General features: G+C 37.0%; 2 protein-coding genes across 2 annotated transcripts; one reads left to right on the plus strand and one right to left on the minus strand.

Annotated features, from left to right (window-relative positions):
• Window positions 1-1,125: 1,125 nt before the first annotated feature.
• LOC6575552 (ATP-binding cassette sub-family G member 1) lies at window positions 1,126-8,013 on the minus strand. The gene is made up of 7 exons (XM_002001525.4): window positions 7,486-8,013; window positions 4,497-4,614; window positions 3,598-3,787; window positions 2,405-3,244; window positions 2,156-2,324; window positions 1,991-2,091; window positions 1,126-1,920 (listed from the first exon to the last, which is right to left on the minus strand). Exons 1-7 carry the CDS (start codon window positions 7,676-7,678, stop codon window positions 1,420-1,422), a joined length of 2,112 nt encoding a protein of 703 aa, XP_002001561.4. The 5' UTR covers window positions 7,679-8,013; the 3' UTR covers window positions 1,126-1,419.
• A 4,246-nt stretch (window positions 8,014-12,259) lies between these two features.
• On the plus strand, window positions 12,260-14,823 carry LOC6575553 (glutamine synthetase 1, mitochondrial). Its single transcript, XM_002001526.4, has 2 exons — window positions 12,260-12,486; window positions 12,819-14,823. Exon 2 carries the CDS (start codon window positions 12,827-12,829, stop codon window positions 14,027-14,029), a length of 1,203 nt encoding a protein of 400 aa, XP_002001562.1. The 5' UTR covers window positions 12,260-12,486; window positions 12,819-12,826; the 3' UTR covers window positions 14,030-14,823.
• The last annotated feature ends 416 nt before the right edge of the window (window positions 14,824-15,239 follow it).

Raw genomic sequence — 15,239 nt, forward strand, 5'->3', positions numbered from 1 at the left:
AATTTTAGTATAATTTATACATGAAAGAATAGTTTGTAAATCTATTTCCAAAATAATTTAAAAATAAAGTTTGTACGAATTAATAAACGAGTAAAATATTCCTCAACTTGTTAATGCGATTCCAAACTGCACTGAGTATCTTTATGTAGGCTAGTTCGGACTACAATGGCGTCCTGTGCCCCCCATTACTGTCGACTCATCTTGATATCTGCTTTGTTTGGCAATATTCATAAAATGGTTGCCAAGCAACTCATATAAACTGTCTTTAAACTCTCTGGTTTAAAACCTTTTTAATAGTGGTTCCTTTACAAGCTCGTAAAAAACTTCAGTTTATAAAAATTCAAACAGAATGTGTAACCAATTTTATACACATTGCAAAAATATTGCAAAACCAATATGCAACAGATGCAGTTGCTGAAAAGTGCCGACTGACCGATAGACCGAGCCACCGCCAACAACAACAACAACAGAACCAGTCACAACAATGCAGCATGCTGTCGTTTCTATACGTTTCTAAATGCGAACTACAGCCAATGAAAAGTATCTCGCGGTATAGATTGCCGACTTAACCATACAAAATCCGACATACCTTCCTTTAAAGAACTAAACAGTGCAGCATTAGTGGCTGTGTCGGCAGTGTTGCTTTTCTTGATTTCGGGTCTAACTTTACATAAAAAGAAACCGGCTTTTTACGTTACGCGAAGACTGAGTACTCTTATAGAAAATAGGGGAGTATAGTTAGTCACTCAGCTGTGGAGCTGAATCATCTTTTTGTTTGATCTAAAAATTATAGGAATTCTCGTATATGACGGGCTCATGGTAATCAAATTCAAATTTCCTAAAAATTGTATTTAACTTTTAGCACATGGGGTAGAAATCATAATAAACATTTCTTTAAGTACCACTTTAACTTTATTCCAAAAATATATTCAATATAAAATCAGTAAAAGACATTTATTATTTAAATTACAAAAAAATATTAAAATGGCTTTACAATGTTTGTTCCTTCATTTTGCATTTAAATATGAATTATTTCGTATTTGCATTTGATATTATAAATAATACATTTTAATGTATTATTATTAAAGTTTCTAAACCCTACCAAAACCCAGTAAAATTCCGCCGTTGGGTTGCTTATTTGTTATACATTTGATCATTTTGTTTTTCTAAAGTTTTACAAGTTTTATGTAATATCTGGAGCTGAAATACAGATCACAGTGAAACCTTTATTATTGGTCCTATCACACTTATTCTAAGAAACGTTAGGAATATAACTATAAATGAAATTACTATACACAATTATAAATCGTTTTGGGATCTAAAACAAAGGTTGAAATATTATAAGATACATAGGGATGCATGTACATACAGAAAGCTTTGTAACCCAAAATAAAAACAATAATATATTATAAATTTAAGTTAGCGTGTAGTTTTAAGCTTCCAGCGCAGGAAGAGATATGCTGAAACCCGCAGCACTACAAAAATTGCAACAAGCGCTGCGATATCAAGTGTGAAATTCGCGTTGACCATGTCCAGTTCCTCCAATGTAGTTGTGGGCGACTTGAAATGACAGTATGTTTGGAAGCATTTCAGTTTCTCACGGCCGTAGCCATAGGTGGCCAGTGCGGTACCCTCGAAACCGTAGCGGATGTATGATAGATACGTGATCCAGCGTAAGTAAACTGGAATCGCGTCGAAGGATACGAAGAATCCAGAGAAGAGCAGGAATGGTACCGACATAACAGGTGCGAGGAAAACACCGTTTTGAACATTCATAGCAGCGCCAACGACCAGGCCAACAGATTGAGCCACGAAAGAAATCAAAAGGCAAGCCGATAAGAACATAGTGAAACGGAAAAGCTCCCATGGCTGTGACGTATAGAAGTATACTATAGATACGTAGATGACACAGAAAATGGCCTGAAATAAATATGGATAAGATAAAGCTAATAGCAACATATAGTATAAAATTAATTTTAAATGCTCGCACCTGGAATGGTAGATCCGCAACTGATATAGCCAAATAGTAAGACTTTAGGGAATACCAGCGATTAAAGTTCTCCTTTAGCAGCACCGGCATTTCAAGAGGGACTGTTGATATGAAACATTGTGATTTGTATTTTGTGTTGACAATACATAGAGATTATAGACTTACATGACAAGATGGTTATGGTCATAGATGTGTACATCAAGAACAGCATGTTGAAGAACAGAAAGCCCAAATTGCTGAGCACCTTAGCGCCATCGTTACCTATGTCGTAGTAAAGAGCTCCGATGAGGAAGCCAACAAGGAGATGGGCGAACAAACGCAAGTACATCAAAGTCTACGAGAACAAAACATTGATATATGTTTTGATTATGATTATAGTATTTGTTACTGGCTGATTTAAGTTTTCAAGCTTACCCAATCGCGGTAACTAAAGAGAAGAGTTCTCTTAAGTACGACCCAAAACTGATGAAACTGTGAGGTTGGGTAACGTTCCGGCGACATAATTTCTTCAGAGAGCAGAGCGGTGGTACAATTGTCTGTCTTCTCTACATCAATCATGGCGTCGCCCTTCTCGTTGGTGGACACCACGGCTTGTGATCCCAAATTGTTCGTCTCCTTTACAATATCGTTAACCATGCCATTTAGCAAGCCGTTGTTCAAAGTCAGGTTCTCCTCGTATTTGCTACCATTGACGGTAGACACATCGTTTTTGTCCAAAATCGCTTTCAAATTTTGGACTTTCACCAGATCGTTGCGTGCCTTGAGTGTGGCATAGTCAGCCGCAGAGCGAATGTCCCGCTTGCCATTGTCGATAGCATCGACTAGCTTGCGTGTGTGATCGCCATGCTCTCCGCACGAGACCTCGATCACATAGCTAGCTGGGTTGTGATAGCTCGGGCACTCCAAATTCAGAGTCGATAGAAAAGGTACTAGCTGCTTAGTGCTGCCTTGATACACGCACTGTCCATCGGCCAGGGTGTAAAGCTGATCAAACATCTCGAAGAGTCGGGCGGATGGCTGATGGATAGTACAGATGACAGTACGTCCACCGGCAGCCAACATTTTCAACAGATGTATGCATTGGAAGCATGTCGAGCTATCCAGTCCCGAAGTGGGCTCATCAAAAAACATGATTGGCGGATTGCTCACCAGCTCAAGTGCGATCGATAAACGTTTTTTTTGTCCTCCCGACAAGTTGCGCGTCATCGTATTGCGATGTTCACTCAAGCTAAGAGTCAAAAGAATGTCATCAATCTGTTAAAAAACAAAACAAAGATGTTTATTTATAGTAATTTTCGATTGCAGTATTAAAAAAGAATGGTTTGAGGTAATGACATATAGCTATGACTTATGCTGCACAAATTATTTAAAAGTGATGAGTCAACTTATCGACTTTTATGCTCAGACAGGTAGATCTTATGTCATGATCATGATCCTATATACATTATCTGCGATGTAAGGTATAACAACTTGTTGTATTGTTGTTAGACAATACAACGATTGGTTAGCTCTACCCAATGGACCATGTCCAATTTCTTGTTGAATTTAAAGTAACAAATTTACAGATTGACATCCGTCTAGTCAAGCGACTTAAGCTAAGTTATTACCATTGAATTCTTTTCCAGTTTTGTGAACTTTTTGCTCAGCTTCAAATTTGTTGCCACTGTCATCGCTTCCTGAACAGTTAAGTTGCCGTGAAGTTGATTATCCTGCATTATGTAGGCAGACAGTTTACGGAATGTGCTCAGATTGCGCTCTGAGCCATTCATGGTAACGCTGCCCTCGATATTTGTTGTTCTAGAAAAAAAAAGAGTACACATTGTATCATCATTATATTAAATTGAGTATACACATACATATATATAATATAGTGGGTATATATTTAAATATATACATTTATTATATTCATAATATATAGAATTTGTTTTCAAGCTATTATGCACATGTTTATTCTACTAGATTATAATCGCACATTCCGAGAAAGTGAGTGTGAGGCATACATACACTCATGTACATATGTATGTGCACACCCATATACATATGTAATTATATGTACAAGGTTGCTCCAAAGTTCAGTTAAGTTGTCGAATTTATATAAGCACTTGGATCAACAACCACATTTTGGTATGGGTGTATAAATGATAATATAACAATTTGTCGATTACATGCCGGAAGCTTAGTTTATCACAAACGAGCACGCCGGCTTTATCGTGTCATAGCTACGAATATTATTCAAGAAATTTATAGTACTCATAAAATAAGCTTCAACTCCATATGAACATTACAGAATTTTATCTATAGCAAAACAATTAGTGAAAAATGTCGAGCTATAAATTAATATGAGGTAGAAACTTAACTCTTGTATTTTGTTATTAAAGTAGGCGTAAGAACAGTGCATTACCACAATAGGATTCAGTGTATTGCCTAGTCGAATACTCCAACAGTTGTTTTACAAAAATGTGATGCATAATATGCCGATAAGAAGACTATAAAGTAGCACACTCACTTGTAGCCCGACAAAATGTTCAGTAATGTGCTCTTGCCAGCACCTGATGGACCCATGATGGCTGTGAGCTCTCCTGACCGCAAGCGCCCGCTGACACCCTTCAAAATGGTTTTGGCAGCTAGAAAGATAGTTGTTTTCAAGGATTAAATGTATATGACTGAGTTAATATTAATTATTAATTGTTTGCAGTAGCCGATAGAATAACAGTTTAATTCAGTTGTCCCTTACTATATATGGATGTGCATATATTAAATATAAAATATTGCTCAGCACACTCAGCAGCTAGAGAAGTCTGAAATTATTGAAATAAATAAATTTTTGGAACTTCAATAAACAACAATTGTACGGTCATTGGCCTTTGTCTATTTTGATGCCCTCCATAAGTGAGACGTATATATAAATGCCGATGACAACGTGCTTGTCTATATGTAGTTTTAAATGAAGGTGATTGATTTACATACATATATTGAAAGATAGACATTACATTGAACTTAAGGCGACTAGTCACACGAATTGAAAATCAAGCTACAAGTCTAAGGATTGATTTTTGCAATGGATAACTTTCAATGACCATAACTGGCGAAAGGCTAAAAGATAGAAGCAGACGTGTGCGACCTTACAAAGCATATTACTTTTAAGAACGACGAACTGACTCACTATACAACAAAACGGAAAAGCGTCGTTCTCTTAAAAATGTTACCAAACTTGTTTTAGGTACTTGATAAACCGCACTAACAGCATTTATTTGATTAGAGTTCAATAATTTGCAGATTGCTAGATATATCTAACACTGAAATCTTAAAGTTTTTTTAATTTATAAGTTTGGTTAGGGTTGTAGTTTAATTCATAGTTAAATATTGTGGTTGGGGTTTCTATTATTATATTTAGTTCCCTAGTAATAGCTTAAAAATTTTATTATTTCATTTCACAAGCATTACAAAACTAAAGTAACAAAATAGTTTTTATAACTGCACTTAACTACCATGACCTGTACCTTTCTGTCATAATGCACATTACTTTTGCAGGTTACTTCATGTTGTTCAATGTTTGGCAATGTGATTCAACACGGCAGTCGCCAGTGAACCTTGACAGTAAGTGTTTAGAAGACCACATAGCGACAACGATTACGCAATGTTTTTGCATTTGACTACCCAAAATTACAGGTGAAAATGCCAGCCATATCATCTCAAAAAAAAAAAAAAAACCCCGGTACTACATATATATGTACATACTGACAAAGATACGCTTGACAAATTAATGCCAAGCATTACGGTTATTTAATTAATAAATAATTCGGACTGAAATGTTTCGGATAGCAGGTCGGCAGCGTATAGCATATAAGTAATCGCCTTTATTTACGCACTACATAAGAAATTTTACCGTTTCATGCAATATTGTATACAAATATTAGAATTCAATTGCTCTTAAAGAATTTTCAGAAAATAATTTGTGTATGTTTATATCAAAAGCTTATAATTTGTATGCGGCTCTTTATCTGTGTTTTGTTCGGAATTTTATTGTATTTTTTTGAATTTGGCAAGAATTTGGTAAATATATTTAACATATCGCCAAGATGAATGAATATTTGTAAAGCATGTATATATGTATGCACATACATGTATATTTCTGAGGCCTGTTCGTGCGTTAAGAATAAAAAAATAGCAGTAATCGCTGCTCTATGTCCGAGTGCAACCTTCAGAGAGTTGATTTTCCGACCTTTATATTAAAAGCTGTTAAGTGCAAAAGTACGAACTGCTAAAACAAGTATTTTTTTAAAGCATTTGTTGAGCTGTAATTAAGTGGGACAGTTGAATGCTCGCGAGTGAAATGCTGATTGACTAACTGGGTGTCGAGCTGAAACTTGAGAAGGCCACAGGCCATGGGCATGGCTACACAGTCGACATTGCCTCATTCAATCAATTGAATTATCATCCTTAAAGTAGAACACGTTGGGCAATGAATCATAGGAGAAATGGCTTTTCCATTGGCAAATTCCATACGAGTAAAATAATAATGAGTTATTCCATTGCATATGGCACAGTTGATTTACGATTACCTGAGAACAAAAGCAGCTGCACCCAATACCCTGTAATACGTAGCGTATGCTTCGTATACGAACATGGGAGTGTTGATAAAAATATAATATATATAAGTATATAAGTTCGTAACCCATTGCGCTGATTGATAATACATATTTACGTTGTAAGAGATATCACTATATCACTAGGGTCTAAATAATGGGTTTGACGTAGTCAGCCCGTCATGCATGTGTATTTATTTCAGAAACACTAGTCATTAAAAACAGGCGTATGCCCCATGCTTTTCTTCCACCCTTCGCTAGAGCTTGGGTATACATGCTGCTCTGGCCATATGTATTCATGTATATATATATATACATATGTGTATACAAAATCAGACATACACTTCTATCAAAACATTTACATATGTATGTATGTATCAGTAAAGGCATACAGGCAGGCATGCTTAGCACTGGTAGCTACTTGTTGAGCAGTTTTGTGGGCTTGTATTTGTGGCTTACAATGGGCCAACGGGTACTTTATCTTAAGCAGCTATAATTACATCCATCTATACAATTAACTAAGTCCAAAGTTCCACTAAACTTTGACCAGCAGAAAGCGATGTGGCAACGCTGCCGGACAACTGCTGATATATGTAGACGAGAACAAAGAAACCAGAAAGAAGCACAAAGCAAAGCAAAAGCAAAACTGGATTGAAGTGCTGATAGAGAGAGAGACAGAGAGCGCACACAACGCATAATAAAGTCAAAAGCGAGCTGTAGACATCGAATTAACATGCATTGCAATTCTAGAGAGCAACAGAGGCGAATAAGCGGAAATAGTGCAGCACGAGTGCTGCCGCCTTGCTTATTATACTCTTTTGTCTAGTGAATGTGAATCTCACTACTCAATGTTCACTGCTTGAACTTCAATGGACAGTCTTTTGACGGGATTGGGATTGGGGTACTTACTGCTTCGGCTGCCCTCCTTGACACGATAAGTCAAATTATGGAATGCCAAATCCACAGCTGGTCGCTTGGGTAAATGTTGCAGAGTCTTTGGCTGAGCGGGCACAATTTGGGCTTTCGGCTGTCCAGTGCCTCCATTTCCGCTGACGCCCAATCTGTTATCATTCAATAGATTTTTATTTTCGTTCGAAACCATTTTGACAATGGGTTGTTAACCAAGAACAGTGTATTATATGTTTATTCGAATTTGTATTCAAACTGCAGTTTGCAGTCGTACGCTGCACTTCAATCCGTCAAACCGCAATTATATTATAGTATATTACAATATTTCAATGTGTTTAAAAAGTGCTTTTTGTTTATATTCTTGAACCACTATTGCAAAGGGCGTTATTAGCGGCCCCTTCAGCTCTTTTGCGTTTCAACCACCGTCAACATGGAAAAATTTTCCACCCGTTTGTCGAAAACCGACTATTCCTCTTCTCGGACTTCTAGTACTTAACGCGCTCGCGCCGCGATCGCAACTGACTGCCTAGCAGTCGCAGTGGCAGTCGCAAGGTGATGGACGGAACAAAGCCAAAACACGAGAGACCGAACACTGAGCAACCACCACCGCCACTCGCAGCCGCGACTCGTACGGTCGGGCAGCTCCACTGCTTACGCCAATGCTTCAGATGGGGGCGGGAACGCGACGGCAATAGTCAGCCAGTGTTCTACTCTCAGTTCGATGAGAGCCGAGGCATAGAGCTTGTGGAAAATTCTCAGCGCTGAATTGATCGGTTCTCAGTGTATTTTTGTATACATGGTTTTATTATTTTCTCGCCATAAAATAAAACATTTTCGTGTAAGCATACATGTAGTGGTACATACTTATATATACATACATATGTATGTATGTGTTTACAAATACAGGTTGATGGACAGCTTGGAGAACTTTACCTGAATGGCAGGTACACATCTGTTAACAATCATCATCTTAAAAAATCGCGTATTTGCTTCACACAGATATATACGGAAATGTCAGAATGGAGCTTATACGAACGTATGATTGTATCTATTATAGATGTGCTCACTATAATTATTTTGACATTTCATGCAGTAGTGCACTGACTAAAGTTCAAATGTAATTCTGAGATACTTATGTTCAATTGATAAAAAGCTTAACTTTTATATAATAAGTCAAATCGTAGGATTCGCCAGTTTATTAGCTATCTCTCTCCCATTTTCCTTCTCTCTCACGCTCGCTCTCTCTGTATGAATTTGCTGTGGCGGTTAGTTAATTGTAGATTATTCATGTCGCTTATCAATGAAACCTATCAAAATTTAATACACGTTTCGAATGTATGAATACAAAATGTCTATACTTATGCACATAGCATGATAATATATATAAATATATATATATATGAGCACCGATAACATTGAATTGAGTAGAAACACATTGTTTTTAAACCCTGTATTTTTCGCTCATACATTCACGATTCGCTCATGTTTCCTGTATTTGTTGCTTATCTTCAATGAACAAAGTCCGTTAACGAAATTTGTCTTACTTGTTAGTCATTAATTATTACGCTGATAAAATGTTTGCTCGTGCTATGTATGTGGCATGAAAATGGGAGTATATATAACGAAAAATTTCTTTTTAGGCAAATAAAGGCAGCTATTAGATTTAAGTTACTTAAAAAAAGTACATTTTCCAGGATTATAATATAAATACATTACTAGACTTGACATGAGATATAGAAGTGTATTAGGATATTGACTTTTTTGACTTCGATCTGATTGTTATCTAATCTTGGATACACTAAAGACAGTCGGTCACTCCTGTTCTTATCGCTAACGCCTTTTTTGTGGACTTTGCATTTTCTTTATCATCTGTGCGACGGTTACTAACGAATTGTATATACTTATGTGTCCAGCTTTGATAATTGGATACTGTAGATAAGGAAAATACTCGCTATTCATGGGATCATTATATGACGGTTATTTGATAACAGCTGTTAGCTGTGTTAACTATAAAATAGCCGCCAGTTGCTACCAAGTCAGGTGTTTATTTAATTATATTTCAGACCCATTATATATGTTATATATATATAACAATATATACATTTTATACATATATTGTTTTATGCATTATGTCTATAACATAGATATAAAGACCTTGCTTGACCTCGTTAATTTAATAGTCTACTAAAATAAATAAAAAAAATATATAATTTATATTTGTTCTTATTAAAAATGACAGACAGACCGCACAAATCCAATAAACTTCTTTTCGATTCATGTGTTATTGCAACAAGTCAAACCGGTTGTTGGTTTTCGAATTTCCATGTTTACAATTTTCCAAGCTTAAAGTTTTATACGCAGCTTACTATTTTAATTTATATATGTACGTTGTTCGCACAGAGTTGATTAAAAAGAATTAAGTGTATATATGTTTTTTTTTTTTTTAGTTATGCAAAGCAGCTAGTGTTTCATGACCCAACTTGCGTTGTTTCCCACTGACATTGCGGTCATTTCTCAAAACGACTTTGTATTATATTTGAGCTACAAAAAGGCTGGTTTACTTAACCAGTATTTTTGCAATTTTTGATTTAATTGGGACTTTTCTTGCATTTACTCAAGCGATTTCCAAGATAAGTGTATTATTACTTACAGGTTATTATTTTCCAAAAACTGCTCCCAACTATAGTTATCCATAGCTATTTCGATGGCGATTTTATTTCCTTTTCTATGCGACGTTGTGAAACGGTTCAAGGTGCATGACCAAAAGAAATTAAGCGAAGACCCTCTCGCGGTAGCCTTGAAGCAACAAGTGGCAATATCCACTAAAATGCCAATCCGAAATTCAGAGTATATGCATGTGTGTATCTTTTTTAATGCTGCCAAGTACAAAAGACGCAATTGTTATACAAATACATGCACTGCTAAACAGCCCTAACATATTTAGTTGGCTGCTTGCGAAAGAAAATCTCAAACCGGCAGCCACTGGAAACGATGCCACACAACTGGAAACGCATTGTGCGAGCCAACTACAAACTGTGCAGCAATTGCAAACACTCACACTCTCTTGCACAGTATGGTGGAAAACCTAACTAAACGTACACGCAGAAAAGCGCCAGATGTATGTGTGTGTGTAATAGAAATTGAAAGCTTGGCCAAAATTACGTCAGTTAGACGATGTAACGAATATACCAAAACTAAAATATGCTCTCGCATACATACATATCTATGCATGTATGTATATACGTAGAAACATATTCATGTGTATGAAATAGCCTCATATATTTTTTTCAGTTTCGGCTTTTGTTATAGTTCAATTCACCTCAGCGAGCAAATTTCAAGGATTTTTTATTGAAAACTAGCACAAAATGAATAAAACTGATTAAAATTATGGTACGGAATAAGCATTAACTTAAATATATTGTATTATAATGCACGAGTTCAAAATTAATAATAAATAAAATGTTGGCCCAAGTGTAGCCTATCTTTGGGCTTTTATAAAATCTTTTAAAGAAAATACTGACAGCAGACCGCACAGAAAATGTTAGTACATTGTTAATATTAAAAAGTGAAATATATATATATTTTTTTAGTTTTTTTTTTACGAAAATGCTTTAATCAAATTCCGAAAGTCAGGTCGTCAACTTAACGAGTCTTGACTGTGGCTCCCACTGTAAAAAATAGCTATTATCGTGCATGGCTCAAAATTGTACATCACAAAAAGCTTCCAAAAACAGAATAGAAACAGAACAGATGCCGGCTTTTGAATGTGTATACATACATACATATATAGTGTATATATGTGTTGATTCGTATACGTGCAGATGTATGTATGAACTTAAATGTTTTATGTTAGCATACCATTAATTTTGTGTGTCAGAGGAAAAAAACAGAAAGTGGACTTTGTACTAGTCGCACTCTCTCCAATTGTCAGCCCCTCTCTCTCCTTTTCTGTCTCTTCACTGTCCCTATCGAGAACAGCGCATGTGCCAAAGCACATATCAGCAGGCAAATGCTGCCCTGTTGCAGTTGTATGGCCCGCGGCAATGTTTACAGCTTGGTAGAGGTCAAACCACAGATAGCGCGAAATTGCACTGATAAAAATGCGAAATGCGTTTACTGCATGGTTGACGAAGAGCGAGAGCCTGCGCAATGGGAATGCTAAGTACATATGTATGAATGTAGGTATGTATGCATATTTGCATACTTGCGCTCTCTTGTTTACATTTTTGGTATTCCAGACTTGTTTTTACAGTGGGCCCGCACAATAAATAATAAGAAACAATAATAATATAAAGAAGGAACTAGAAATAGAAATTGAAAATGTGCGATATTTATCTAAATTTATCTAAACCTATATTTATACATATGTATGTATATATAAGAACTATACTAATGCCAATATTCATATCACATTGTTCAACAATGGCAACAACAACAAAGTGTACGATATTATCGTATGTGTCCAAGAAACAGTAATCTGGGTAGCCTTCATGGTTTGTTTGTTTGTCACTCACTTGCTCTCAGAGGCAACGACTGCAACTGTATATGTGGGCGCCCACTTGTGTGGCTCTCTCTCTCTTCTTCTCTTTGATTCTCTCTGCTCTGCCGTGTGTGTAAATGGATTGAATATGTTTTGAGCACGCTCTCGTTGGTATCACTATAGGACGCGTCGCTACAGCCGATGCCTCTGCTGCTGCTGCTGCCTTCGTCTCTCCATCGGCTGAAAGTGCGATAAAGAAAAATCGAGACTGGCGAGCCAAACGAGAAAAGTGAATGTTGTGTCGCGAATTGCGTTCACAAACCTTCCCAACTTCGCATAGGTTGGGCGTCCCAAACAGTCGCTCCGTAACTGATAAAAAAGCGCACTAAATACACGAGCTATACCACCAAGAGAACAAAATTGAAGAAAAAAATAAAAAAATAAAAAATTAGAAAAAAAAAAGATAAAATCGTATATAAACACATACACAAATAAAACTGTACAGCGCAATCAGTGGAAAAGTAAGTTTAGCGAAAACAAATGCAGTAAATGCAGCGTAATACGTATGCATTTAAATGCACGTATACACATACATACGCATATGTGCATAAGTATTGTGTAAGTGTATTGTATGAGCAAAAAATGTGAATATTAAAACTATTTTCAAGAGTGCAGAAATCAAAATTAAATTGTAACATTGAAATGACATCTCTTGCGCAAGTACTTCAAATCCATTATCCTTGAACTTTACGTATACATACATTATGTATACATGCACAGAGTGCCGTGTACATTATCCTTCTAGACTACTTCAATCAAGCCTAAACGTATCCTTTTCTTCACTTATATACAGGCATCACTATGGCATTCCGTGTGGCTGGACTCTTTCTGAAAAGGGAGCTGGCAGCTCCTGCGGCACAGCAGCTGCGCCTGATGCGCACTTCCAGGGTAGCCAACGCTCAGTTCCTGGTCAACTCGCCCAATACAGTTCTAGATAAGAGCATCCTGTTGCGCTACCGTAATCTTGAGACTCCTGCTAATCGTGTTCAGGCCACATACCTCTGGATCGATGGTACTGGAGAGCACATCCGTCTTAAGGATCGTGTCCTGGACAAAGTGCCCACCTCAGTAGATGATCTGCCCGATTGGCAGTACGACGGCAGCTCCACGTATCAAGCGCATGGCGAGAATTCAGACACAACTCTGAAGCCCAGAGCCGTCTACCGTGACCCCTTCAAGCCAGGAAAGAATGATATTATTGTCATGTGCGACACATACAATGCCGATGGCAAGCCAACTCCCTCCAATAAGCGCGCCGCATTCCAGGATGCCGTTAACAAAATTACAGAGCAGGAGCCATGGTTTGGCATAGAGCAGGAATATACATTGCTCGATGTCGATGGTCGTCCTTTTGGTTGGCCCGACAACGGCTTTCCAGCTCCACAAGGACCCTACTACTGTGGTGTGGGTGCCGATAGAGTATATGCCCGTGATCTCGTCGAAGCGCACGCTATTGCCTGCCTATACGCTGGTATTGACTTTGCCGGCACCAATGCAGAGGTGATGCCCGCACAGTGGGAATACCAGGTAGGTCCCAGCAATGGGTTGAAGGCCAGTGATGATCTCTGGGTGTCGCGCTACATTCTGCAGCGTATAGCTGAGGAGTACGGTGTAGTCGTTACATTCGATCCCAAGCCCATGGAGGGCCAGTGGAACGGAGCGGGTGCCCACACAAATTTCTCGACAAAAGCGATGCGTGCCGATGGAGGCATGAAAGCCATTGAGGAGGCCATCGAAAAGCTAAGCAAGCATCATGAGCGCCACATCAAGGCCTACGACCCCAAAGAGGGCAAGGACAACGAACGTCGGCTGGTCGGACGTCTGGAGACCTCAAGCATCGACAAATTCTCATGGGGCGTGGCTAATCGTGCCGTCAGTGTTCGAGTCCCAAGAGGCGTGGCTACAGCCGGAAAAGGTTACCTTGAGGATCGTCGTCCCAGCTCCAACTGTGACCCGTATGCCGTATGCGGCGCGATAGTGCGTACGTGTCTACTGAATGAATAGAGCAGCAGACGAAATTCGTCTGCTCTGCTATTTGTGGGCGTTCAAGATTCAATGATGTATATTAGAACATAGTTGAAACAGCAGCAGGTGGACGTTCTATCTGTACAGTTTGCCTATATTTTGACTTTGATTAAGATGAAGAACTAATTTTTGCTTGCGTGTGTAAAAAGACAACAGGTTGAAGAACAGAAATAGTAGGTTAGCATTTAAGTAAACGAAGTAAGTGATGATGGAAATTGAATACAACGGAACCTAAAAACTGAAACTGAAATACAAATGAAATATTATTCTGCCATAATTATTTTTAGAAATTATATATAAATAAAAATTGCTTTGTCTAATTATAATTTATGAAATTTTGTATTTTAATTTGACTGCTGCAATTATCTTGATACATAATATACAAATTGTATTTGATTCATTCAAGTAATATTTACTAAAGAGTTTGGAAACTGTGCTTGTTATCGCATTTAAAAATGAAAAAATATTCGTAACGTTTATAATTGATTGTGTGGAATGGGTAATTGGAATAAATTATATATGTGTTTATAAAATTCTTACTAATCACTGTTGAGGCGTCATTGAAATTAGATTTATGTATTTACACAGGCGTACTAGTAAACACTCTCTCAAATGTTGTAGTCTACAATTTGTTAAGTAATCAAATTTATTATAATATTAATCGTTGACAATTGTTGAATTTCTCTATGAAACCAAAACATATTCATCTAAAATATCAATTGTAATACAAACATATTAATTACCACGATTAAAAACTAGATTGTTTCAAAGAATCTACAGTGTTTTACTGTGTGACTATGTTTCATATTTTGGCGGCGACTATTAGAAAAGAGAATTGAGGAAATAATAATAGAGAACATATGTATGAGACTTTGCCCAAAGAGCCGCATACATATTCAAATTTAAATGCTGTCCCATAAGCGAACGGAAATTTTGTTTCAGTGGAAATTTCCCAATAGCAAAAGTTCTCCGTATATGTATTTGTGTACAAAGAGATTTACTTGGCACTTTCCTTTTTCGTATACATATGTATAAATAAATACGCACGTAAATTTCATATAAAATATATGTCAAGATATATATATGTAACGCCTTAATGAAAAGTATAACATTTTACTTTTTGATTACATGTGCTTAATGCTTTTCAGTAAAATATTGATTTATTGATTAATGGTCGTACAATACAAGT

The sequence above is a fragment of the Drosophila mojavensis genome, unplaced genomic scaffold (assembly GCF_018153725.1).
Source record: "Drosophila mojavensis isolate 15081-1352.22 unplaced genomic scaffold, ASM1815372v1 contig_36, whole genome shotgun sequence".
In the NCBI taxonomy this organism is placed as follows: Eukaryota; Metazoa; Arthropoda; class Insecta; order Diptera; family Drosophilidae; genus Drosophila; species Drosophila mojavensis.

Coding starts and splice junctions, on each gene's coding strand:
- LOC6575552 (XM_002001525.4), bottom strand. CDS start 7,678: ATGGTTTCGAACGAAAATAAAAATCTATTGAATGATAACAGATTGGGC. Junction 4,615..7,485: donor CAAGGAGGGCAGCCGAAGCA/GTAAGTACCCCA, acceptor CTATCTTTCTAG/CTGCCAAAACCATTTTGAAG. Junction 1,921..1,990: donor TTGCGGATCTACCATTCCAG/GTGCGAGCATTT, acceptor TATTTATTTCAG/GCCATTTTCTGTGTCATCTA.
- LOC6575553 (XM_002001526.4), top strand. CDS start 12,827: ATGGCATTCCGTGTGGCTGGACTCTTTCTGAAAAGGGAGCTGGCAGCT.